General features: G+C 46.7%; 2 protein-coding genes across 7 annotated transcripts in view; one reads left to right on the top strand and one right to left on the bottom strand.

Annotated features, from left to right (window-relative positions):
* Nucleotides 1-521: 521 nt before the first annotated feature.
* Nucleotides 522-22,790, bottom strand: part of SMG7 (SMG7 nonsense mediated mRNA decay factor) — a 66,943-nt gene continuing 44,674 nt past the window's right edge. Inside the window, exons 18-24 of one of the 4 annotated variants that reach the window (XM_061452083.1) lie at nucleotides 22,606-22,755; nucleotides 20,398-20,478; nucleotides 19,612-19,771; nucleotides 18,088-18,258; nucleotides 17,837-17,988; nucleotides 7,652-7,775; nucleotides 522-836 (exon numbers count right to left, since the gene is read on the bottom strand). In XM_061452083.1, the coding sequence (XP_061308067.1) occupies nucleotides 7,653-7,775; nucleotides 17,837-17,988; nucleotides 18,088-18,258; nucleotides 19,612-19,771; nucleotides 20,398-20,478; nucleotides 22,606-22,755 (837 nt within the window). In that variant the 3' untranslated portion in view covers nucleotides 522-836; nucleotide 7,652. Of the gene's footprint in view, nucleotides 837-5,888; nucleotides 7,776-15,279; nucleotides 17,401-17,836; nucleotides 17,989-18,087; nucleotides 18,259-19,611; nucleotides 19,772-20,397; nucleotides 20,479-22,605; nucleotides 22,756-22,790 lie in introns of those variants that run through there. The other 3 variants (XM_061452084.1, XM_061452085.1, XM_061452086.1) reach the window with 3 other exon arrangements.
* NCF2 (neutrophil cytosolic factor 2) lies at nucleotides 3,092-14,155 on the top strand. 3 transcript variants are annotated; one of them, XM_061452088.1, is made up of 15 exons: nucleotides 3,094-3,991; nucleotides 4,446-4,528; nucleotides 4,841-4,949; nucleotides 5,148-5,282; nucleotides 5,620-5,727; nucleotides 6,622-6,681; nucleotides 7,838-7,881; nucleotides 8,089-8,230; nucleotides 8,487-8,549; nucleotides 8,939-9,017; nucleotides 10,534-10,577; nucleotides 11,312-11,463; nucleotides 11,544-11,655; nucleotides 11,898-12,060; nucleotides 13,949-14,155. In XM_061452088.1, the coding sequence occupies exons 1-15, from the start codon at nucleotides 3,818-3,820 to the stop codon at nucleotides 14,044-14,046; spliced, it is 1,566 nt and encodes a 521-aa protein (XP_061308072.1). In that variant the 5' UTR covers nucleotides 3,094-3,817; the 3' UTR covers nucleotides 14,047-14,155. The 3 variants fall into 3 exon arrangements, with proteins under 3 accessions (XP_061308071.1, XP_061308073.1, XP_061308072.1); XM_061452087.1 differs by lacking the exon at nucleotides 13,949-14,155 and having other exon boundaries at nucleotides 3,092-3,991; nucleotides 11,898-12,585; XM_061452089.1 differs by lacking the exons at nucleotides 5,620-5,727; nucleotides 13,949-14,155 and having other exon boundaries at nucleotides 3,092-3,991; nucleotides 11,898-12,585.

Below are 22,790 nucleotides of genomic sequence, written 5' to 3'. Positions count from 1 at the left end.
CTCCTCCCTCAGCTTCCCTAGCCCTGCCACATGTTGCTGCAGGCAAGGACAGGCAGCCAGCCTGGCAGCAGAGCTGGAGCAGCTGTGCCTTCCTGAGCAGGGCAGCACAGCCCTGTTAGCTGGCCAGTCTCAATGGCTCCCCAGGGGTGCCCGTGGGATAGCCCGGGGGCAGAGCAGCCCATGTCCTCAGGGCCTTGATGCAGACAGGAACCAGTGGTGTGGTTACCCTCAAACTGTCTGGTGCCCGCCCTCCCTTTCTTCCTAGGATGTTTTTGCTTGCTTAACTCCTTCAGAAGAACACAGGCACAACCACAGGAAGAACTGGGCACACAGAGTGGAAGACCTGGCCTTGCTGAAAAGACCAGAGAGGTCTCCATCACACATATGCAGAGACGCCTCCCTCCTGGGCATGTCAGTGAAGGTTCTGTCTTCACAGCTCTCCCAGGGACTGTGTTTGGCTTCTCAGTTTCCTTTCATTCATCCAAATTGTTTAAGTCACTAATCAGTCCTAATTTAAAAAAAAAAAAAAAAACAAAAACAACAAAAAACAACAAACCGAACTGGAATCCCAAATTAAGTGAAAAATATTTTCCAAAACAATTGATGTTAAAGCAGGTCAGCTACCTCTAGGTGGCATTATACAAACAAAGGCAGTGACAAAAGCAATCTGGAGGTTCTCCACCCTCCACTCCGGTTACGCTGTGATATGTTCAGAAACACGATACATACACATCTTATGCATTTGTGCTCAAATGGGATGTGCCAGAAGACATGCAACGAAGTGGGGGCAGTAGTGCAAGACTTTCAGGAAGGCATCTCTTCTGGTAACTGAGTGACTGGAAAGTAAAAAGTAAATCTACTTTAAAAAAAGAAATACATTATATTTTCCCCCCACATCCTGCCTTGGTCATATTCATGGACCATACAAATATCACAGCAGGGAACAAGCCCCAGCTGCGCCAAACAGCAACCTGTGTCTGAGTGCTGCATTCACCTTACACAGGAGCCACCACCAGCTGAGTGAGACCAGAGCAGCATCAAATCATCAGGCCCTGGCTCTGCAGGAGGAGGTACATGCTCCTTCTGCCCTCATGGCAAAGCAGAGCCTGAGCTTGGTATCCTGACAGACACATGGTGAAGGGCACCAAGTGCTCCTGGCCCACCCAAAATCCACTGGAACAGCATTAACAAGACCTCCAGCAGTGAAGAGCAGGTGTGGGGCTAGCCCATAAGATGGAGAGGAGCTCACTTACGGGACTCACTCCTGGCTAGCTGCTGCCTTGTAGCAGTTGGGGCTGGTGGAGGCTGTCCTCCACTCCTGTCCCCAAACCCCACTTGTTCCCGCTTGCTGTGGCAAGCAGCTGTTTGTATGCAACCAGGCAGAAAGGGTGTTCTAATCCTTTGAACGACATGGCACAACAGGTTTGTAAGAGGAAAACAGAGAAAGATGGGCAGGGAATAAAAGTCCCCAAGCAATTCAGCTTTGCAAAACACATTTCCCTTTCTGTTACAAGAAGGAAGCTTTCAATGAAAAATACATGCAGATCAGACACACTCGAAGGGGACAGCATTTGCAGAGCCCTGCTAGGAAGGCTCAGTGCTTCTGAGGTTTGCTTGTAAACCTCCCACCGCTGCCTTCAGCTTTGGCCAGAATGTGACAACAGCACCTCATCAGTCACAGCTGAGAGAAGCTGCAGCCACTGCCAATCCCTGGGCTTTGAATCATCGCCAAACAGTTCCTGTGGGCTCCTGCCTTGCTCCCTGCCACTGTTTAGGGAGCGAGCCAAAAAAACCTGCTTTGCAGGGAAGGATCTGGATGTGCTCAGTCTTCTCTACTCCTCCTGCATCATAGATCTTCTCCCAAACAAGGTCAATCCTCTTGGTCTTTCCTCATACACAGTGTTTTCTGGTGCCCAGATCAGTCTATTTCTGGGTCTCCTCATAGATTATGATAAACTTATGCATATTTTTGCTACACAAACTTAAAGCCAACTCCTTTGTGCCACCTGGATTTTGGGCATTTATATGTATTTCCTACTTGTCTCTGGTGATCTGCTTTTGTGCTGGATTCCAAGAATCTCCCACAGGAGATGTCACCATCTCTGTTACTCATTTCCTCTTGGACATTGTCATAGAAAAAAAAACAAGTCTGCTTACTAAATCAACGTGGTAAGAGAAAGGGGAAGAAGAGTCTCAGTAGAAGGGGTGCATTTATCACAGCTTTGAAATGACTTGAATGTTACATTAAAAATAAGCAAGCAGAAGGATAGCTGCTGTGAGCATTTGCTGTGCTTGCATTTTTCAGATCCCATCTTTCTGTGAACCACAAGGAAAAAAAAAAAACAGATACTGTCATAGGGGCGATCTCGTGTTCTCCTCCAGCTCCCTTTGTACTGGTTTAGGGGTAAGCCTGACCCTGCAGTGCATCAATTCAGGTAATTAAACGAGTAGAAAGTTATCCCTACAGTAAGTTGAACCATTTCCTGCCAGATGGGGTCTCCCATTCCCCACCGGAATGAGAAAAGGCATCTCGGAGGTGTTTTCATCTTCACCATGTTGTTATTCCCACCTCTGTCCTTCAGCATCACTTCACCTGGTGGCATTTCCCTCTGCTTTTCTGGAGTTCAAAGAATCTCCTCCATGCTCCTGTAGGAAGCCCATGGGAGTCAACTGGGCATAGAGGGATGCCAAGGGCATGCTTACAATTGGAAAACCAAAGAGAGCTCCAGGTTCAGAGATGTGCTTAGTCCTACTTCTGGTTAAAATCCTTGCTGTTCAGCAGCCCAGCTTTCTTGCCAAGCAGAAGTCAAACAAGTGTCCTCCACAGCCTCCCTCCCACTGCCAGCGTTTTGTAACTTGATGGGGAAGTTTCAGTAAACACACAAGGGACAAGTCTTGCTGATGTATTTTAAGCTCTTAGAAAATACACATCATTGCTAGTAGATGCGGCAAGGTCCTTCCAAAACTGCTTAGAAACCACGTGCAGAACATCCAGCTCCAAACTGAATCAGCAGGTCAGACATACCCCTGCCATCACTACCTCTGCAGCTGCCACATGCTCAATGTCCCCCTGCCCTTCCCGGAGTGCCAGGTTACCCCCTGCTGGCAGCAGCCCACCTCAAGAAGTGATGTTGGGCTAAATGTGAGTTACCACTGCTGCCAGGGCTCAGCATGGCACAGACGCTGCCCCTCAAAGCCCATCTTTGGGCAGTTCCACACACCCCCAGCAGCAGAGCCCCTCACTGGGGCAATGCAGTGGGAGATGGGCAGGACAAATGCTCTCCCAGGCTGTGCCTTGGGCTGTACTTCACTTTCCTGCTTGGGCCAGCAGGCAGGGTAGTGCCAGTCCAGCTGCAGGCAGCTGTGCCTGCAGGAGCCATTTAGCAACTACCTCCATCAAGGACCACACTTCAGAGGGCACAAGGGGCTCAGCTGCAGTGCTTGCCCTGTGGCTTTGCAGCCCTGAATTTGACCTGATCAACCACCCAGCTGACAAAATCCATGTCTTTCCATGAAAAGCCTGGAGAAGCAAAACCTGATGAGGCGAGGATGGATTAGCTGGCAGAGAGGACCTGGGGTGCAACCCACAGGAGTGCCGCATGGAAACCTGCTGCCTCTGCCCCACTTCCTCATCCCGAGGCTGCATTTCACTGACGTGAGGCCACTTCCTGTCAGGTTTGCGACACAGGCAGTGGGGAAGGCAGAAATACAGGCAGAAGGGAGCTAGAGAGAGGCCGAGCAGCACCACACAGAAGGACAAGGCGAGGGGCGGGATCCACAACGCAGCCGAGGACGCCGCGTCCTGCACTACCAAGCCATGTCCTTGGTGGAGACGATCCGGCTGTGGCAAGAAGGAGTGTGTGCAGTGGATAGGAAGGAGTGGAGGGCAGCTCTGGATGCCTTCACAGCCGTACAGAACCCCCCTGCCAAAATCTGCTTTAACATTGGCTGCATCCATTTGGTTCTGGGACAGCTGGCCGAGGCAGAGCAGGTAAGGTACTGCCTTCTACAGCAGTCGCTACTACTGACAGGCACCAGTGAGTTTGCACACAGACCTGACAGTCAGATGGATGCAGTGGGTAGGAGGGATTAAGGGCCACAGTCAGACTAAGGGAAGGATTCAGGGCCTTTAAAACTGGGGTGAAGGGTGACACCCCTGGGCTGGTCCTGCTGAGCCTATTTTCCAGGCGAAGCAGCGGAAGAGGTGCATGGCTTGCTGCTTGCCGTACCTTTTCTCCGAGGGGTGACTACAGAGGCACTAAACTGCTGAGCAGGCTGTGACAGATTCCAGCTAAAAAAAATTAGGAACCTCGTGCACTGCAGGAGACACAGACACAGACCTCAGCTTAGGCCACTTGGCTGAAGTAGGACAGGTATAACTGCTCTACACCTTCAGTTTTTTAGTCTTTTTACCTCCTTTATGCCCTATTCCGACCTCCATGCAGGCATTCACCCGGAGCATCGGCTGCGACAAACACCTGGCAGTGGCTTATTTCCAGCGGGGGACAGTGTTTTACCAGAGGCAGAAGTGAGTGGAAGGGTTTCTATTTCAATTTTGCTGCTTGCAGAGACGCCAGCCTTTAGCTGAGGACAGCCCCAGGCAATTTGACCCCCAGGGGCCAAACTGCAACCCCTCAAGGTAAAACAGGTTCCTGTCCATCAGCAGTGCACTCTTGGGGTTAACACCAGTCTTGGAGCATCTCTTCTCACCCTGGAGTGTCCAGAAACATTGCAAGGAGATGGGAGAGACCCAACTTAACTCACACAAGCATATATAAAGACTATGAGGCAAGCAGATTGCCATCACGAGGTGGTAACACCCTTGTCCTCTGCTCTACAGCCATGAAAAGGCCATTGAGGATTTCAAAGAGGCACTGGCCCAGCTGCGAGGCAACCAGCTCATTGACTACAAGATCCTGGGGCTGCGGTACAGGCTCTTCGCTTGCGAGGTGAGAAAGACTTGACCAGCAGTTTTGATTCCAGAGGTTTCTTCACCAGTGCAAGAAATCTAAAGAGAAGACAGCCAGCCTCTCTCTGTGCCCCACAAGCAACCACCTGTGCCACTGCCCTGCTGTCCTCTATCACCCTCCTGGCAATCATCCGTCTGCCCTAAGAGCTCATTTCCTTGCTCCCAATCCCTTTGGTAGATACTTTATAACATTGCACTGGTGTATGCCACGATGGAGGACTGGAAGAAAGCTGAGGAGCACCTAACACGAGCCATGAGCATGAAGAGTGAGCTCCAGCATAACAAGATCAACAGGGGAATGGAAGCCATCCTGGTAAGGAGGAACAGATCTCCCAACCACTGTGTTTGCTCACAGCAGCCCTGCAGTGAGGAAGGAAAAAAATGCCAAAGAACACACCTTTTAACTATGGCTTTAGCAGAGCAGGAGAAAAATGCAGCAGGCTTGAGTGTTGTAGTGAGACACAAGTTGGTGGGAAGAGCTTTGGGTCACTGGGGAGGCAGGGACAGGAAGATCAGGATAAATGAACCATGTCAGGAGTGGAGTTTTGACTTTATGGAGTGAGACCTTAATCCAAGAGATAGAAGGAAGGGGACATTCAGCAGTCCATGCTCTCATCCCTGAAGAGCTCTATGATTTCTCTGTGCTACAGAAGCAGAAGACCTGTGAGATGGTGGCCGTGCCTGCAGGGAAGCTGTTTAGACCAAACGAAAAGCAAGTGGCCCAGCTGGAGAAGAAGGACTACCTGGGAAAGGCTATGGTAAGAAAGAAATATCTTAGTTGAGTCAAGCCTGAGGGCTGAGGAGTGCTGCTGACCACCCGCTCACCACTCCTCTGAGCTGCTATCTGCTGCATCAAAGGCAGCCATTGGTACGGAGCTGGTCCATGCCTCAGGGATCCACCCCAGGCATGGAGGGAGGAATGGCATGTAGGGATCTCATGGGGAACAGGGGAAAAATAAGACAGAGAAGCTAAATAGCATGTTTCTGAAGAGCATGGCCTATTTTCAATTTCTCTCCTTAGCGAGAAATGAAGGACAGTCAGCAAGCCAAGAAGCTATGTAACATCTGACACAAAAGACATCCAGTTCTTCTTCTGCTCAATTTGAAAGGGGCTTTTCAGCTCCCATAAGTAAGCAAGCTTTTCTCCCATGACTGCGCAAAGTCAAAGCATGAGGATATCACCCTTGAGCTCAGGTCCTGGGCTCCTCCAGAAAGGGAACCTTTGGCTGTGCAGGCACTGGTGAACTGGGCAACTGAGAGCTCCTTGGATATCAGAGGAACCCCAGAAACATGCACACAAACATCTGTGAACTTCCTATAGTCACCTATAGGAAGTAAGGGCTCAAGTTGGATATATTGGCTTCCTTCAACATTTGTGATTAAAACATAAAGGGAAACTTTTAGGTTATGACTTTAACTGGAGTAGCAGTGAGGCTAAGAGCCAAGAACTTACCATAGCTGAGAGGTGAGTTTTGGTGCCAGAAGTACACAGTCTGTAATCCAAGATGCTTAGGCTAAAATCACAGCCCCTCTCGAACCTGAAGCATCCTGAAGAACTTGACTTGGCCAACAGCCAAGGAGGAGGGTGGACATCAGAGGTTTAAGAGAGGTCTGGAAGCATTACATTATCACCTGTCTGCCTTTGGCTCTAGGTGGTGGCATCTGTGGTGGACAAAGATGATTTTTCAGGATTTGCTCCACTTCAGCCACAGGTAAGGCACCACCGCTGAACAGAAGAATCCTTGGTGAAAGTTCAGGAGGACATAGGGGTGGGTATCATCCTGCACCCTACTGTGGTCTCTAGCTCATAGTGGGGAGCAAACAGCAGCATCACTACCATGAACTTTCTGTTACTGCCGCAGGGAGGAGGAGGATACTGCCCCCACATCTCAGCTGCTCCCTCCATCATCAGGAAGTGCAGCTGAAGCCACCTACATCTGTGGTTGAGGTTAAACTGATTCCCTGAACAGGGAAGTAGCAGCGGGACAGCACATCCTCTGCCTCCACCACTGCTGCAGGATGACGGCTTTTAGCACAGAGCTGTCTCAGACCCTCCTCATAAGATTCATTAGGGTTCATCTGTCTAAGCTGACATGGAGAAACAAGAGCAGTTCTGCTTTCATTATCCACCCTCCTCCCTATTCTCTAAGCCCCTTGCATTTTCTGTGCCATTTTCCTGATGCTATAGCAGCATCTTTCCATCTCCAGAGGTGCCCGAGAGTTTTTTACATGACCTTTGAGAAGATTTTTATGGGGAAATGGAGCTGTTGCAGCCCACAGCACTGTTAGGCAATATAAAATACACCCCTCAGTGCAGCCAAGTGTTGACACCTCGCTACAGGAGTCAGGCCTATTTCAAGTTACTTCTTCAGAGGGTTGATGAAATCCACCAGAGAACTTCCTACAGCAGGAGAGACAGTAAAGCACTATGATGGCAGCATGAAATTTTACAAGCACGGTAATGGGAAGATACAGAGAAGCAGAGTTTATGCCAGTTGGTCTCAAATCCCCAGTCTCAGCCCTCTGTGAGCTGAAACCAGAATCATGATCGAACACAGGACTGTGCCTCTGAAAACCAGCTGCAGGCGGAAGAATTTAGAAACTACTCCTTAGAGGGAGCAAAGACAGTGATAATCCTCACAGCACTTTATGTATCAGGGTGGCAAACAGTCGAAAACTTACCTCAGCTCCCTGCAAAGCAGCAAAAAGTTCCATTTTGGTTCAAATCATCTAACCTGCCATCAGCATGGGGAGGAAGGAACCACGTAGGGGTAATAACAGGCATGGTAGAAGCTGTAGGATATTTCTGCAAAGCAATCAAAATCCTCCAGATTACTGATAATTTCCTTTTTGCCATCTTGTTGGCAGGCCTCTGGTCCTCCACCCAGGCCCAAGACTCCAGAAGTCCTCAGGTAAGTTGGACGAAGGATGGACAACACTGCTAACCCATGCATCCTTGTCCAACTCCATCCTGCACCATCACAGCCAAGCATCCAGCCATCCAGCCAGAACCCAAAACTCAGGGGGAACAGGGGTTGATAGGAACAAGGATGCAGAGGTCTGGGTTCCCCCTACAATGTCACCCACCTTCCTGACCTGTCCACTGCTCCTGCACCCAGGGCCCTCGAAGGGCAGCCACATCGTGTTCTGTATGAGTTCATCCCTGAGACCACCGAGGAGCTGCAGGTCCTGCCGGGAAACATTGTCTTTGTCCTGAAGAAAGAGAAGGACAACTGGGCAACAGTGATGTTCAACGGAAAGGTAGCACGGGGTGGGACTTGCAGGGCAAATCCTTGCTGTGAGCAACTAAATGGGTTTCCAATTCAAGTCCCATATTATGTCCACCCTGGCTTAGGCCATAGGGTTTGCTGAAACCCATCCAACCTGCATCAACTAACCTTCCAGCCTCAGGGACTCTCCTGTGTTCAGGTAGCGTGAGGACAAGCTCAGTTGCGTCTGGCAGCAGTGGGATGCCTGCTTGCCAAGCAATCACCACTCAGCTCTCCTTTCCCTGCAGAAAGGGATTGTTCCCTGCAACTACCTCGAGCCTGTGGAGCTCCAGAACAAGCTGCATATCCAGGTAAGGAGACCCAGGAGGAGATTGTGTCCTTGGGAGGGCAGATCTCCACACATTCACCCACCACCCATTCTGGGCCTTCCAGCAGGACCTATACCTGCAAATCCCTCCCCCTCATAATGCTGGGCTTGGTTGTTCTAGCTCACGGTCACCTTCACGTGAGTTCAGAGACCTGCAAAATGTAGGCAGATGCTGTGACAATGCCCCCCGGGTGGTGGTTGGCAATGTCGGGGGGGGATAAGGGGTAGCGAAGTTACCCTTCCCTGGTTCAAGACCCCAAACAGACCTTGGGAATATAGAGGGTTGAAGATCAGGCTCCATAGGGCAGTAGCACCCCAGCTCCCTTAGGAGGGGTGGGATTGACAGCACTACCTTCTTTCTATCTGGCACAGGAAGAAATTCCTCTTGAGGCAGAGATCCCAGAGTCACCCAGCTCTGCTGCTCCAGAGAAACCACAGCGGCCAGCACCAGGTCAGTGAAGGGGAGCTCAAGGGACAGGGGTGCCTTAGGGGTGAAACCCCTGACAGGAGATTTGAGATGGTTTCCTTGGTTCCATGTCCTCACACTTTGAGACCAGGGCTAGGGCTCATCACTATTTCATTCCTAGACCCATTTGCAGCCAAGGATGGGGGGACATTAAAGCAGGAGGCGGAGACAGCAACTGCAATGCTGATGGTGGAATAAAATAGAGCAGGTGGGTCCCCAAGGAAAGCAAGTCCCTTAGTGCTCTTAAATTAGCACAGCAACTAATGGGAGAAAGGTCCTAGGGATAGGAATGAGGCACATAACCCAGCTTGTTCAAGCTTGGGGTAGAAGGTTCCTTATAGGCTCCTCCTTAGAGCAGGGCACCTACAATGTTGTTAGTGCTGCTATGAACTGGGCTAGGTGTGAAGGAGCTGTGGTGGTTGCCCTAAGAAGGGTATTTCTAGCTAGTGTTACCCAGTGTCCCATGTCCCAGGCCTGGGGCAGGGATGGTAGCACCAGAACCACCATATCACCCCCAGCACAGCTGGCTCAGGGTGCTGGGAAGCTGAAAAGGGCTCTGCTGTCTGCATCTGCACTTCTGCAGGAGTGCTCAGGTGCATGGTCCAAAACTGCTGTTGTTGCGAGCATGTGAGAACATGAGCTGAAAAGAAGAGCAGGGAGGAAGCGTTGACAGTTGCCCTCTTTAGAAGACATCATGCAGTGCTTGGACGTAGGAGCCTGCAGCTGAGCTGCGAGCTCCAAACCACTGCAGGGAAAACCCATTTGGGGTAAAAAATAATCAATATGCAGAAACTATAACACGTGGGTGTTAACCCGCTGCAGTTTTCTGCCAGGGTTTGCTTCCCAAGCAGAGCAACCTTAAAAGCAGTCTAGTGGTAAAGCTGATACAGAAGATGACTATGGCTCATATGAGTTAAGAGCAAACAGCTCACGAACACAACCACCTCAAAGAGCATCTTTATAGTACCAAAAGCCAGTGCAGATTTAGCAGTGGGACTCCAATCAACTTCACTGACTCTTCCCATAACAAGCACAGTTGTGTCAAAACACTGACAAAACATAGAATAGATCCTTTTGAAGAGACTTAAACAAACCCACATGAAAGCACCGTACTTGGAGGTCTAAATTTAGCTCTATGACCCCAGTGAAGCACAGAGATTGTCTCCAGTTCCAGTGTGGACCTAGGGAGATCAGAAGAGCAAAGACAGCTCACATATTCATCATTTTTTAAATCTGCACAGGAAAGACCCGTTGAAGTCCCATCCCTATGAGAGGGAAAGCACAGAGACTAAACCTTTGCTTGGTGACTACATCTAAATCTTACAGATGAACCCCATCACAGCTGATGCTGCATTCACTCAAGTGACCTGCAGTGGCTCCAGGGCTGGTTGATGTTGCTACAGATAATGATGGGCTGCAGGAGATCTGAATGTTGTTTAGGCACTGAGCAGTAATCCTTCCCCTGTTCTACTTCCTGAGCTACCTCTTTCTTCCTCCACAGATAGCGCTCCTGTTGCTGTGACACAGCCAAGAGGTGCAGCAAAGGTAACATCTTGTGAATGCAGACCCCAAGGTGTTGTTGGTGTTACAATTCTGCATTTACTGCATGTTGAAAGGTGCTGGCATGCCCAGCAAGCACCCTGGCCCTGGAAGTGTTCTAGGTTTTCATCATTCATTAGCCTCTCCAAAACATAACAGGCTGAGGAGCCAGTAGGTCATCAGCACAAAACCAGGTGACTAGGGCTGCTTTTGGGGAGTTCTCCAGTCCACTCCGCAGTGGACCTGCAACTGTCAGCAGAACCTTTGTAAAACTCCCATCTTAGTTGACCTGTAGCACTTCAGAAGAGAGAAATGAAGAGAGCTTGGCTGTAGTGCACACACTCCTGTGCAAGGTCAGTGCATCAGAAAGTCACACTGGGGAGAGAAATGGGAAAACACAGCAATCCCAACTCAGAAAAAAAAGGGAATGAGGGGGGTGGACGGTAGACATACCTCAAATTTGGTCACCCAGAAGTCACCATTTGTTTGCTAAGTGACTAATCTCCAACTCTGTTCTCTCCTGGGACAAGCCCAGGATAGCTTAGGTGGCACAACCACTGACCTGCCCTGAAAGAAGTACCAAAGGCGACACACTCTAGCAGAGATGTCTCCCTGACCAGCAGCCAGCTGATGCCCCACAGCTCAGATTTGACTCAGGCACCCACAGTTTCTATATTCCAGTCCCTCTCCCTACCCTCACCAAGCCACATAAGCTCTGACATCCAGTTTACCACCCGCAGGAGACGAAATCGGCCATCTCCAGCCCCTGCATTCTCAAAGTGCATTACAAATACACAGTTGCCTTGCAAGTTGAGACAAGCCTCTCCTACATGGAGCTACTGGACCTGGTTTGCAAGAAACTGGAGCTCCAGCCCAAGCACACACAGCTGAGGTGAGGCACTGCCCACTGCAGGGAGCTAAAGTTGTGTTTTCAGGGCTCCTACTCTTACCCCATGTCCTCTGCACATGCAGGTACAAGCCTGTGGAAAGCCAAGCGCTAGTGAATCTGAGCACAGAGAACCTGGAGGCAGCTTGGAGCCAGAGCAAGGACAGCTGTGTGACAGTCTGGTGCGACATCACGGAGGTCAGTGACAGCTAGTGGTGGCAGCCACCTCTTCTGCCTGCTCCTGGCAAGGAACCCAAGCAGATACTGCTTTTACTTTCCTTGTTGTGAGTGCAGGCTTATGGCTTTCAAAGTTAGCCAGTGACCTGTTTAAAGGCAGATGAGCAAAGAGCAGGTGAAGAGAAACAGAGCTTGTTTCTTACCCTGGTACAAACAAAAAGGAGGATTTACGAGGTGTCCTTACCAGTTATTTCCTGCCTTAGGGAGAAGGGGTTTTACCAGACAGCAAACCAGAGGAGCTGCCACAGGAACCAACACCGGAGGAGACAGGACCAACCCAAGTTGTAGCACAGTACAATTATGAAGCCACCCAGCCTGAAGACCTGGAGTTTCAGGCAGGAGATGTGATACTTGTTCTATCTAAAGGTAATTGTGCTCCTTCTGCAACAGGCGAGGGAGCTTCCAGCTCTGGTGAGAGCATGGGTCTGAGCCCAGGATGCCAAGCGCCTGCAGCAACTGCTGCTCAGTCCAGTGGAAGTTGTGAGCTTCTGTCAGTCAGGCCAAAAACACTCAGGTATTTGGTTAGACACTGGATGCACATTTTTCAGTGGGGGTTATGAGCTTCACTAGGTACTTTGATCTCTTCCCCCAAATCCCCCTGTCCCCTAAAGCAAACTGTTTCATGCTGGAAACCTGAGAGCAGAGGTCTATAGCTCAGGTAGCCTTCGCTGATAGCAAACTTCTGCAAGTTGCAGTTTACCACCTTTAGATGGAAAACAGGCTGCTCAGATTTCTGCTGCAGGGCACTCTGAGAAAGCTTGTGTTGAACTCAAACACTTTACAAGACATTAGAAAAGAAACTAGCAGAGATTACATGAGGTGGCAGGTGGAAGCCAGGGGTAAGGACAACCTAAGGACACATACAAGAGTTTCCTTCACATTGCCAAGAGCTGTCTCCGAGCTTCCACTTTCCATTCACAGGGCAAATTTGCTCCATCCCCATGGACAAAAGGCGGAAAAAAAAAAAAAGCAGAACCTAAAGTCTTGCAAGATTGCTTTCTACATGTGCTTTCTTCCACAGCAGCTGCCTCATGCTGTAGCTGCAGCAGAGCTCCTCTAGCTCTACCATGGGCTTCCCACCCAAGTGTGTTATAAACACCTCTGACAACACATTTTCATCACACCTGCTTCTGCCACCCTCTTCCCCATACACTTTCCAGATGAGAGGGCTTCACTTGAGCTGTGTTTAAGCTTACTGATCACTTTTTTTAAAGGAGATGCCTTATTTTGTCTACTGCTCCCACAATGGCAGAATGCTCTTACTCCTATCTCTCCTACGTGGCACCTTTTTCTGTCTGGTTTTGGTTTTAAGCATAGTCTTCCATTAGGCTCAGTCCCCTTCAGTATTAGTCTTTGGTGCTTTTAATGAGAATAGAGACTTTAAATACAGAGTAAATAGTCTAGTACATGTTTTTGAGTTGGATCCCTTCAAACCTGTGCAGAATGCGTAGGATAGAGGAAAAAGTTACTACTGTGCTTCAGCAAAAACTGCCAGTGAACCTGTATCAGGTGAAGAATTACAGACAGACCCTGCCCAGCACATCTGTTTTCCTTTTCTGCATGAAATCAAGGCATCAGAAAGTTTTAAAGACAAAAAAAAAAAAAAAAAAAAGGATGTTATTTTGCTGGAAGTAACTCTATCAGTGATTTGGCTATTTGACAAGTGATCATAGTCCACCTCTACCACTGTACAGGTAAGGTTTTGCACCATACATTGATGACTTCTCCCCCTCCAAAATTCTACTGTCAGTGCTGAACTAAATATTCCCCACTAAAAAGTTCATTCTTACCTCTTTTGGTTCCCCCACAGCAAGAGCTTTCAGAGCTCCTAAGCTTTACTCAACCCAGGGTAGCAGAGGCTCTGAGGATTTGTTCTGGGTTTTTTCTTCACACAAACATAGAACAGCAGGTGAAAATGCAGTTTAGTTGGCACCTTGAAGACAACAGCCTGAGGTCTCAGATCATTTCCCTGCTCTCCATACTCACTTTGTTTCCACTGTTTTCTATTCAAGGCAATTTCTAAGCCCCTCAGTCTCTATCTTGTTCTACTTTTCCTACCTGCATTCTTTCACACCTTGTAGGCTTGCTCTCTACCTCATTCCTCCCCAGCTCCTTTCATCCACATTCCTCTCTGCATCTGGCTTTAGCAGGAAACCTTAAAGAGGTGATCTAGGACCTGTCTATAGCACAGGGAGGTTATTGTGCTCCTATATATCCATATGGTGACAAAAATCATGTTGGTTCTATCTTCCAGTGAATGAAGACTGGTTAGAAGGCCAGTGCAATGGGAAGACAGGCATCTTCCCATCCGCTTTTGTTCAAAAGTCTAACAGTAAAGACCTGGAGATGTGATTTCAAAGAGCTTAAAGTCGTGGATGTGGAAAGAAATTAAGAATTCAACCACTGCAATTAAGGAGTTTCTGTATTAATCACTGCACCTGAAAATGAACTTTAAATATTACTGCTACTTGTATTAAAAGCTTTTTTATTTTACATTTTGCATTGTTTTCTAAAACGGGTATTTACTAAAAAGCTGCTCATCATCCTCCTGTTAGGAATGCATTCAGTCATAAAACCTGTGCTTACGAAGAGACTTCCTCTGTCCCACCTGCCCTATCCTTAACAAAGCTTTTATGCAGACATGCCAGCAGCTGGGAAAACCCATGAGGGTGGTGCCTCTTGCATTCACAGCCCTGCCAGAAGATCCAGAAGCAGAACTGGTGTTCAAGAAGCTACAGACCAGGAAAGGCTGAACAGTGTTTGCTTTCTAAAAACATCATTGCCAACCCCAAGAGCTTAAGAGACACCATGCAGACTCACCCTGCTTCAACTGACAATTCACTTAAAAGACCTGGTGACTAAAACCCCCCACCAATAAAAGTATATACATTTTTAAACCTTTGGGAGCTGTATCTCAAAGCATTTTTGCAGCAGTCAGAAGAGACAGTAACTTAGACACTGCCTGGAATCTCAGCAGGTCATTCTGCAGCAAAGTTGCCCCCTTTATAAAAGCGTACACAACGCTGATGCCCTCTTCCCTGTCCAAGAGATTTACCCTTCTCTGCCCATGGCACTACTTTCACAGTATTTCTGGTCCTTCTTGCTGACAGCTGCTCCTTCTGGCATTTTAAAATTATGTACCTCAAAACACGCAAGCTATAGATGAACCAGCCACCCACAGTTTTGGGAGTGGCACAACCTTGCTTCGAAGGTGCCAAGGGCAGCAGTTTGTCCACTTGGAATACTATCACGCAAGTTCTGGACAACCCCACTGTCCCAATACCCTAAATATCACAGCTATTTTGAAAGGAATTTATTCTGAAGAGTTGCCTGGTTACAATGAATGCCTGTCATTTCAAAACCAGATCATCACTGTAGTTTTGACACATTTGGTAGTATGCTGTTCAAAAACTGGCTGCAAACAGCCAACACCCTGATTTGCAGGCAGGTTACCAGCAGGAGGATCTGTCCCCTCCACCTCCCACTAGAACTTCAAGCCTTTTCTTGACTTCTCTAGAAAAATGTGGCATGTTTAAAAGCCTGCACCAAGTTACACAGGAAATAAATGCTACACACAGACCTGCATGGAGAGAACATGGTTTAATTAAAGGCAAAGCTGATTTCAGCAGCTGCAGTTCTTGCACAGACAGACAAAAAAAACACAAAAAAAGCTTACGACACAAACCAGTTTCTGTTAGGGGCCCCTCTCCCTCGCTCCTCCAAGCATTGGAGGGCAGGAGGGGTGTCCCAGCCAAGAGCCGGATGCATTCCCAAGGCCAGATGCTCATGCACAAGTGGAGCGGTGTGGCTGGGACCCTGGCACTGCTGGAGTGAGATGGTGAACCTGGTTAGCTCATCTAGGGTGCAAGTGTCAGTGACAGTTCAAACACCGGAATGTCGCAGCTGCTTGGGTGCACAGCTCAATACACAAACTGGAAGGGCTGGAGGGAAGTAGAGGGGTTTGGTTCATATTACCACTGGGTGGAAACTTTTAGACTTTTTAAAGGAAACACAACTTCGAAATGCAACAAAGAACAGTGATGTTGCTCAGGTGGAGGTCGTGTGGGAGCTGCTCATACCCCTGCAGGAGTATTGTGTCTCCTTCATCTTCCCTTTTTTTATTCTCTGTGGCTGCCCAGACTCCAGTGTCACTTCAGCTCCTGCATGTGCTTTGCTCTGCAGTTGACTTCCAGCTCAGAGATCCTGAATCACGATACAAATCCCTACTGCTAAACACAGCAAATGGACATTGTTTCCATAACTTCCCTGGGAAACCTAACAAAAATGCTGTCCTTTTCTTTATCAAAGCTTGCAATCTTCCTTCCCTCTAATAAATAGCAAATAGAACATTTCCCTTTCCCTTCTGCACCTTTTTGTCTATGAACAGCACTATACTTTCTTCTGTGTGCGGGTCACTCGTGTGTCCACGGGTGCCTTGAATCTCATTCTGGAACTGAAAGTCTGGGGCTGCAGCTGTGGCTGGGAGGTGGGGACGGGTTTCTGCAGAGCTGATGTGTGCCTACGGGGTGCATACACTCCGCACTGTCCAGGCTGACTGGCAGCTTTACCCAGCCCTGCTGGACCCCTGATTATTTTCTGCAAGACGTTGCACGTTGGTAATGAAACTACTAGCATCCAGCGAAGATGGGAGGATGGAGAAAGAAAGAAAACAAAACAAAAACCACTGAAAGCTTTCTACCTACCTATTAAAATGAGTCAGGCTGTGAATGCACAGACTAGCCTGCCCTTTGTGGGGCTAGCCACTATGCTACAGTAAAATGTACAGGAATCAAACACTAATTCAAAACCCCATAGTAGTTAACTTGCTTGTCCAGCAGAGTGCTGCAATGCCCCACATCACCAATTATAGCTCAAACACCTACTGAGAAGAGGGCATTTCATGCTGGAGTTTCTAACCCACCCATGGGCTGGCCAAAGCCTTTAGGTGAAGGTAAAGTGGTGTCAAGTGCCAGACTCTCCTTCATGAAACTCCTTTGCTAGCCCAGGAGATAGTGCTCCCCGCGCCACCAACCATCTCTGACCAGAGCAGCAATTGGGGCTTTCATTGCTACACACTGACTATGAAGCACGTCTGTGTACAGAAGAATTCAGTGTGATCTTACTACTGAGATAGTAATAAAAGATGTTTAGCAGTAATTTCAACTACATTCTCAGTCAGCAAAGCTATCATTAATGGATTCGTATTTTATCTCCCCAAAGAGAGGAGAAGGATTGAGAAGTTCTCATTGGCTTCTCCCATCTGCCCTTCATTCTCAGCTTTTACTTCCCATGTGGCTGGGGACATGCACAATGGAGAAGGTGAGAGGCGGTGATATCGGGTTACTGAGTGAGACAAACAGCAGTTCCTCTCTCCCTCCAGAGGGCCCAGGGATGGGAGAGTTCCTGATGTTGTTTTCTTGCACTGCAGACGTTTTGTGCACACTCAGTGGGTTGGTGGAGCACTTACGCCCTCCTGACAGCAAGGACCAGAAGAGAGGGCTGCCACCTGCACAGGACTGTGTGGGCCAGTACTGCAAACCCAACATGCCATGGTTTATGGAGCCTTCGTTTGCAAGGGTTGCCACCTTGGTTTCAATGCGGCGGGTTCATGGTGCCTTGTCCACGTTGCTGCTTCTGTTTCTGCTGCATTAACAGCTGCTCCAGAGCCGAGGGTCCAGGGTGCATCATGGAACTGGACCAGATGGACTAAAAACAAACAGCCAACAATAGCACCTCCTTGCATTAGACAGCCCCTCCCCTCTTATGGAAGAGAAAGCGGAGACAATTTTTTCTATTCTCCCTCTTTATCATTTGTACATGGCTTATCATAAAAGTTGTGTAGACTTCAAAGAAGGCGTTCCAAAAGGAGGCTCCATGGAAGAAGCTTATCATCCTCCATAATCCTCACTACCATAAAAATCATCCCATGTTAACCATTACTCATTTTAGAATAGTCAAAGCAAATTTTATAATTTCTTCTGGTTTGGTAGCCTGGTCTTGTTCCACAAAATACTCTAAACCAGCAAGGACTGGAAAACCATGACATCTTCCAGCACTGGTCACACCTCCCACATTGCCTGCATAAATGAATCTGCAGGAAAAACAAACACCCATTCCTAAGCATAGCTTCAGTCAAGCGTACCTTCAGGCTCTCCATAAGCACAGTTGAGGAGTCCTCCATAGCAGGAGGGCCTTGGGCTGCCCAGGTGCCACTGGGAGTGCTGGTCTGGTGCCAGCTGCTTTCCGAAGATGATGATGTTGCTGGAAGGTAGTCCAGGCCAAACCCTCCCATTGCTAAAATGGTAGAAAGATAAGTTCAACTGAACGTAGCAAAATCACTGCAAAGCGAACACCACAGGCCAGCTTTGCGTGAGCCTGGAACCCAGCACTTGCCTGGCTTATCTGTCTTCCAGCGGTCTGCAACCCTCCTGTCTCTGTTGTCTGGAGTCCCAATAGGTCCGAAGTTGGAGAAGGGAACAGAATTGTGGTTATGGGTTGGAGGGGAGCTTGGCAAGCTGCTGGGGTTGGAGGAGTGAGGAGACTGGCTGGCTGGCGTCGAATGATCTAGTGATGACAAGGCAAGAGGAAAAAGGTCAACATAAACAGCAGGAACCTCCCATTTGACTTTTTTTAGTGCTGCTGCTGCAAATGCTGCCATGGCCCAGATTTCTTCAATGTGGGAGGTCAACAATGGAGGTTCCCTCCATCACACAAGTGCAATGCAAATTCCTAGGTTTTAAGTGAAAATTTTTGTGCATTGACAAGAACAGAATGAATGCGTTTAATACATATATGTGCTTACCAGAAAAACAAAAACCAGGAAACCTCAAGAGGGGTGGCTAGCCAAAGTGAGTTTTCCTAATATTTCTTGAAAAACTTTTCTTAAACAAAAAAAATTCTCATTCTAAGCTTGACAAGCCAAAAAAAAACAAAACAAACAAAAAAAAAAACACCAAAAAAATTTCCATTAGACCTTGAGGAGTTTACAAATTTAAAATTTGAACTCCAAAGTCTGTGAATGCTCTAATCTTGTATGCATTTTAAGTCAATTTAGACCAGAACACAATACTGAGAAAAAGTGAGAGCAAGCATGAAAAAGCCTATCTGCAGGCACAAGAGAATGATGCCTGAAGCAACACAGCATAGCAGGATGGCAGGATACTATGTGGTCCTTAATGAAGAAGTGAAGGGAGAGAAAGCTGAAGCCATGTGAGCCATAAATCCTTCTAGAATAAAAGCACTTTGAAATTCCTTCCATTTCACCCACAACAGTTATTTCTGCTTAGTCTCAGTGCAACCAAAAATCTCATTCAGTGCAGATGTTATTTAAAATCCATTCATTTCTTAGATTCAACTTAATTCCTGTCTCACACTCGCCTGGATTTTTAATGAGAATAAAATCCCAACAAAACTTTTAAAATATTATATGCTTCTAAGATAGTTACTAAGGAAAAAGCTGGTTTGCTTTATAGGTGGCTTAATAAAAAAAGAACAATAAAACAAGCCACACAAAAAGCCTAGTAATATTTTCCTTCACATTTTTCGGTCATATAGTTTCTTTCTCTATCAAATATCTACATTACGAAATTCAGTTCTTCCTGCTTTTTCCAAAGAAGCAACACTGAACGTATGCTAATGTTTGAAGTCCCACTCCCAAATGCTTGTCAGGAATGTAAGTTAAAGAGATTTCAGGATCTTCTATCCTGCTTAATTACTTTAATTAAACCCCAGGTTCTTATGCTACATTGATTACAGAATCCCCTCATATTTCTGAGGATAAAGACAACCAGAAACCTTCAGACACCTAGTCAAGCAAGTTTATTTTTAATGTCCAGTTACATTCAACTTGCATTATGTTCAGAATTAATTCAAATCCTCTTAAATCACTAGACACAACAAAAACCATACCAGGATTACCTGAGCTGGCTGGAAGGGATGGAGACCACGGTGTCCCTTCAAAGAGAGAATATAGTGAAGTCTCCTGATGAGCAACTGAAGGGGTGACTTCTGTTTTTGTGCTGGTATTCATGTTTTTCCCATATACCTCATTGAACATGCTGTTATTTGGGTATCTTTCCTGAAAAGAAAAAAGAACAAACAAACAAAAAAACTATTTAGTCTAGGCATTAATTTCAAACACTGAGACTCTACAAAGGAAACAATCAATTACAGATCAAAATATTTTCCTAACTCCTTTGTCACTCCCCAGCCTCTTCTTTGACCATTTTATTTAACATGAAGACCATCACATTCTGAATCAGGATAGATTTCTCCTGTCTGGACTGCAAAACCTTCACAAAAGTCTTTTAAATTCCAAGTACTCAGGAAAATTGTAAAAGACCCTGCTCAGTTCTCTGGAAAATAATGGGTAATCCAGTGCTCAAGAAAAAAAACAACCCTACACACCATAACACTTTGAGATGCACCTTTTCAGCCAACTTCCATGATTCTACCATGAGCTAGGGGCCTGTGAACTCAGCAAGATACAACAGTATGTCTGCAGAACGCCAGCTAGAATAAATTTGTGAAGACAATTGAAAAGGCAAAGATAACTTCACTGATACAGACTGAAATTAGGCACACACAGAGATTTCCTTCATGTTTTCTATTGGTTTGAACTAAAGGATATCCCCATATTTCTGCCATGCTACCTTGTTTAATGGCATGCTCAAAGAGCAAAGTGGTGCAGACTCTGGTCCTCACCTGATTAAGGGAAAAGCCACTCAGGGACAGGAAAGACGATGACTGAGACATCAGTTCTGATGGTTTTTCCAGCAGAGACTTCTTTATAAACCAAAAAGGGAAGAAAAGCAGTTATTGTTCAGCGTAGTGAGGAGAAAAGTATGCTATCAGAAACTGCCAAGGTGGTTTTGGACACTTTTAAAACCTTGTTTTTTTGATCCAGCGCCTTGGAGAATAAGGAGAACGAGACTAACAAATGCAGAAAGTTTCCCTACTACCTGTAATTAATACCCAAAAATCAACAGCTGAGTCTTGGGCAAACCCCACAGCCAGAACAGCTTTTCAAAGCCAAAGCATAACACTCTGACACATCTAGGGGGGAGATTCCTGAAAGAAAGATCATTGTACACACAAGACCAATTATCAGAGGACTCCTTCAAACAAGATCAGGCTCTTGCATGCTGCTGCTGACAGAATATTTTTCAGTTTTGAGAACATCCCTGCTGTACAGACATTCTTACAGCAAGAGCAGCCAAGTGCTGTGATTTTTTAAATTGGGTTATAGAGTCCAAGTTTCATTTAATGCTCTCTCATTTTCATCATAAATGACCGAATTAAAAAAAAAAAAAACCAAAAAAACAACATCCCACCAAACCAAACCCACCCCCCCAAAAAAAACCCAGTGCTTAAAACAGAGGTTCCAAAACTCCCCTGGCTTTTGTGGTAAGATACTACGGACTGTGTGACCTGATGATTTTCCACCATCTATGGCCACCCCCTCCCATATAGCTGTTATTTCCAGCATTGTATTTCTCAGTATTTGCTTCAATTCTTACTATAATCAAGCAGTGGAAAATAGTGTCTGTGAAACAAGCCTATTTAGGGAAGAAATAGGATCAGTCTTCATTGACACAGAAACCAAAGAAAAATTATAAAGCTAAGCTGGTGGGCAATTAACATCACCAAATTTAGCATCAGGATCACCAAGACATAGAAATAGTGAAGCCATCAGTAAGTAAAACTGTGTGCGACCCAGAAGGAAAGGTGTAGTCTTGTTCCAAATAAAATCCCTCTTGCACTCATACCAGCTCAGGCATGTCAGATGTTTTTAAATTTATTGTTCAAAAAAACCCGAGGAAACCTGAATTAGTGTCCCCTTCTCTTTAACATGGTCTCAGTACCTGGAATATCTTTGCTTTTATCCTGTAAACTTAAGATAAATAGCCTCATTTTCTTCGCAAGCAGCTCCCAACTTGATTTTCAAAGTGACAACTCATTTCTTTGAAAGCACATTTTAAAAGGCAGACAAAATTCACATTCTGCATATGCACACAGCTTGCACAGAGAATTTCCTTCCATTTGTCAGCAGACAGCAACAGTAGGAGATTTAGAGGAAGCTGCTAAAGAAGCAGCTATTAGTTTCTTAGCGGAGGTATCTAACGAGAAAGAAATGGGTGTCTATTTTGCTACTGGCTCTTTGGGATGGTGTGTAATGTACATGAGGAATAGACTTGATCAGAGATTGAGTCGCAAATTACTTTTCTTTGTTACTACTACTAATCTGAAATAGTAGTACTTAATGAACACGCTTGTAGCCATACCAGAAAGGTGCACTGCATTTTCAGAGGCAATTTACAAATTCAGCAGCTCTAAGACACTGCAGCTAGTAAACCAGGAAGGTTTTAATACATAAATGTAGGGAAAAATAAAATCTTTCAGTCTGTCAAAAAGGACTATTTCCGTAACAGTTACTGATTATTTAGCCAGTTGCTTGCAATTTTTTTCCAAAGACATTTTGCTCTTTTACCATCTCTTATCCATTTAGTAGGGAACTCTTCCCCCTGCCTTTGTGGAGTTTTTATACACAGATTACAATAAGCCATGCTCTTTCTGATGGCTTTCCACAGCTGAATCTGTGTTCCTCCTTGCCCTTACTACTAAGCCCATACAACTGCAAAAGAGCAAGTGCATTAAATGCTGTATCAATGTCTCTCCTGAACACCACTTTTTGATTTCTGAACAAATTATCAGGCCTGGATTCAGCCCAAGAGTTATAATGTGGGCCTTCAGCTTGTCTGAGCTCTCACATGAAGAACAGCTCAAGGGTGAAGCAGGGAAGTGGACAGGAGAGATGAGAGAGAGAAAGGCATTTCACATTTCTTACAATTTCACAGAAGAAAGAGATGCTAGTTAAGAGTGAGAAGCAGCATTATTACATCAAATACATACAAAGAGGCTTCGTCCAGGAAGAGAGGCGAGAGGTCCCAGCAGAGCTGGGTAAAGATCAGGAGGATTAGAGAAAATCAGCTCTTCCTCCTCCTCCAAGGCAGCCAGACTCTTTAACAGGTCCGGAGGAAGCAGAGGGGAGCTCTTGGGGTCCTAGTGACAGAAATGAGCACAGTGAGACAACAGAA

The sequence above is a fragment of the Pezoporus flaviventris genome, unplaced genomic scaffold (assembly GCF_033815535.1).
Source record: "Pezoporus flaviventris isolate CSIRO_AGI_PZ_B2104156 unplaced genomic scaffold, CSIRO_AGI_Pfla_v1 ptg000013l, whole genome shotgun sequence".
Classification (NCBI taxonomy): domain Eukaryota; kingdom Metazoa; phylum Chordata; class Aves; order Psittaciformes; family Psittacidae; genus Pezoporus; species Pezoporus flaviventris.
This window is presented reverse-complemented; position numbering and strand designations above follow the sequence as displayed.

Coding starts and splice junctions, on each gene's coding strand:
- NCF2 (XM_061452087.1), top strand. CDS start 3,818: ATGTCCTTGGTGGAGACGATCCGGCTGTGGCAAGAAGGAGTGTGTGCA. Junction 7,882..8,088: donor AAGACTCCAGAAGTCCTCAG/GTAAGTTGGACG, acceptor TCCTGCACCCAG/GGCCCTCGAAGGGCAGCCAC. Junction 9,018..10,533: donor ACCACAGCGGCCAGCACCAG/GTCAGTGAAGGG, acceptor CTTCCTCCACAG/ATAGCGCTCCTGTTGCTGTG.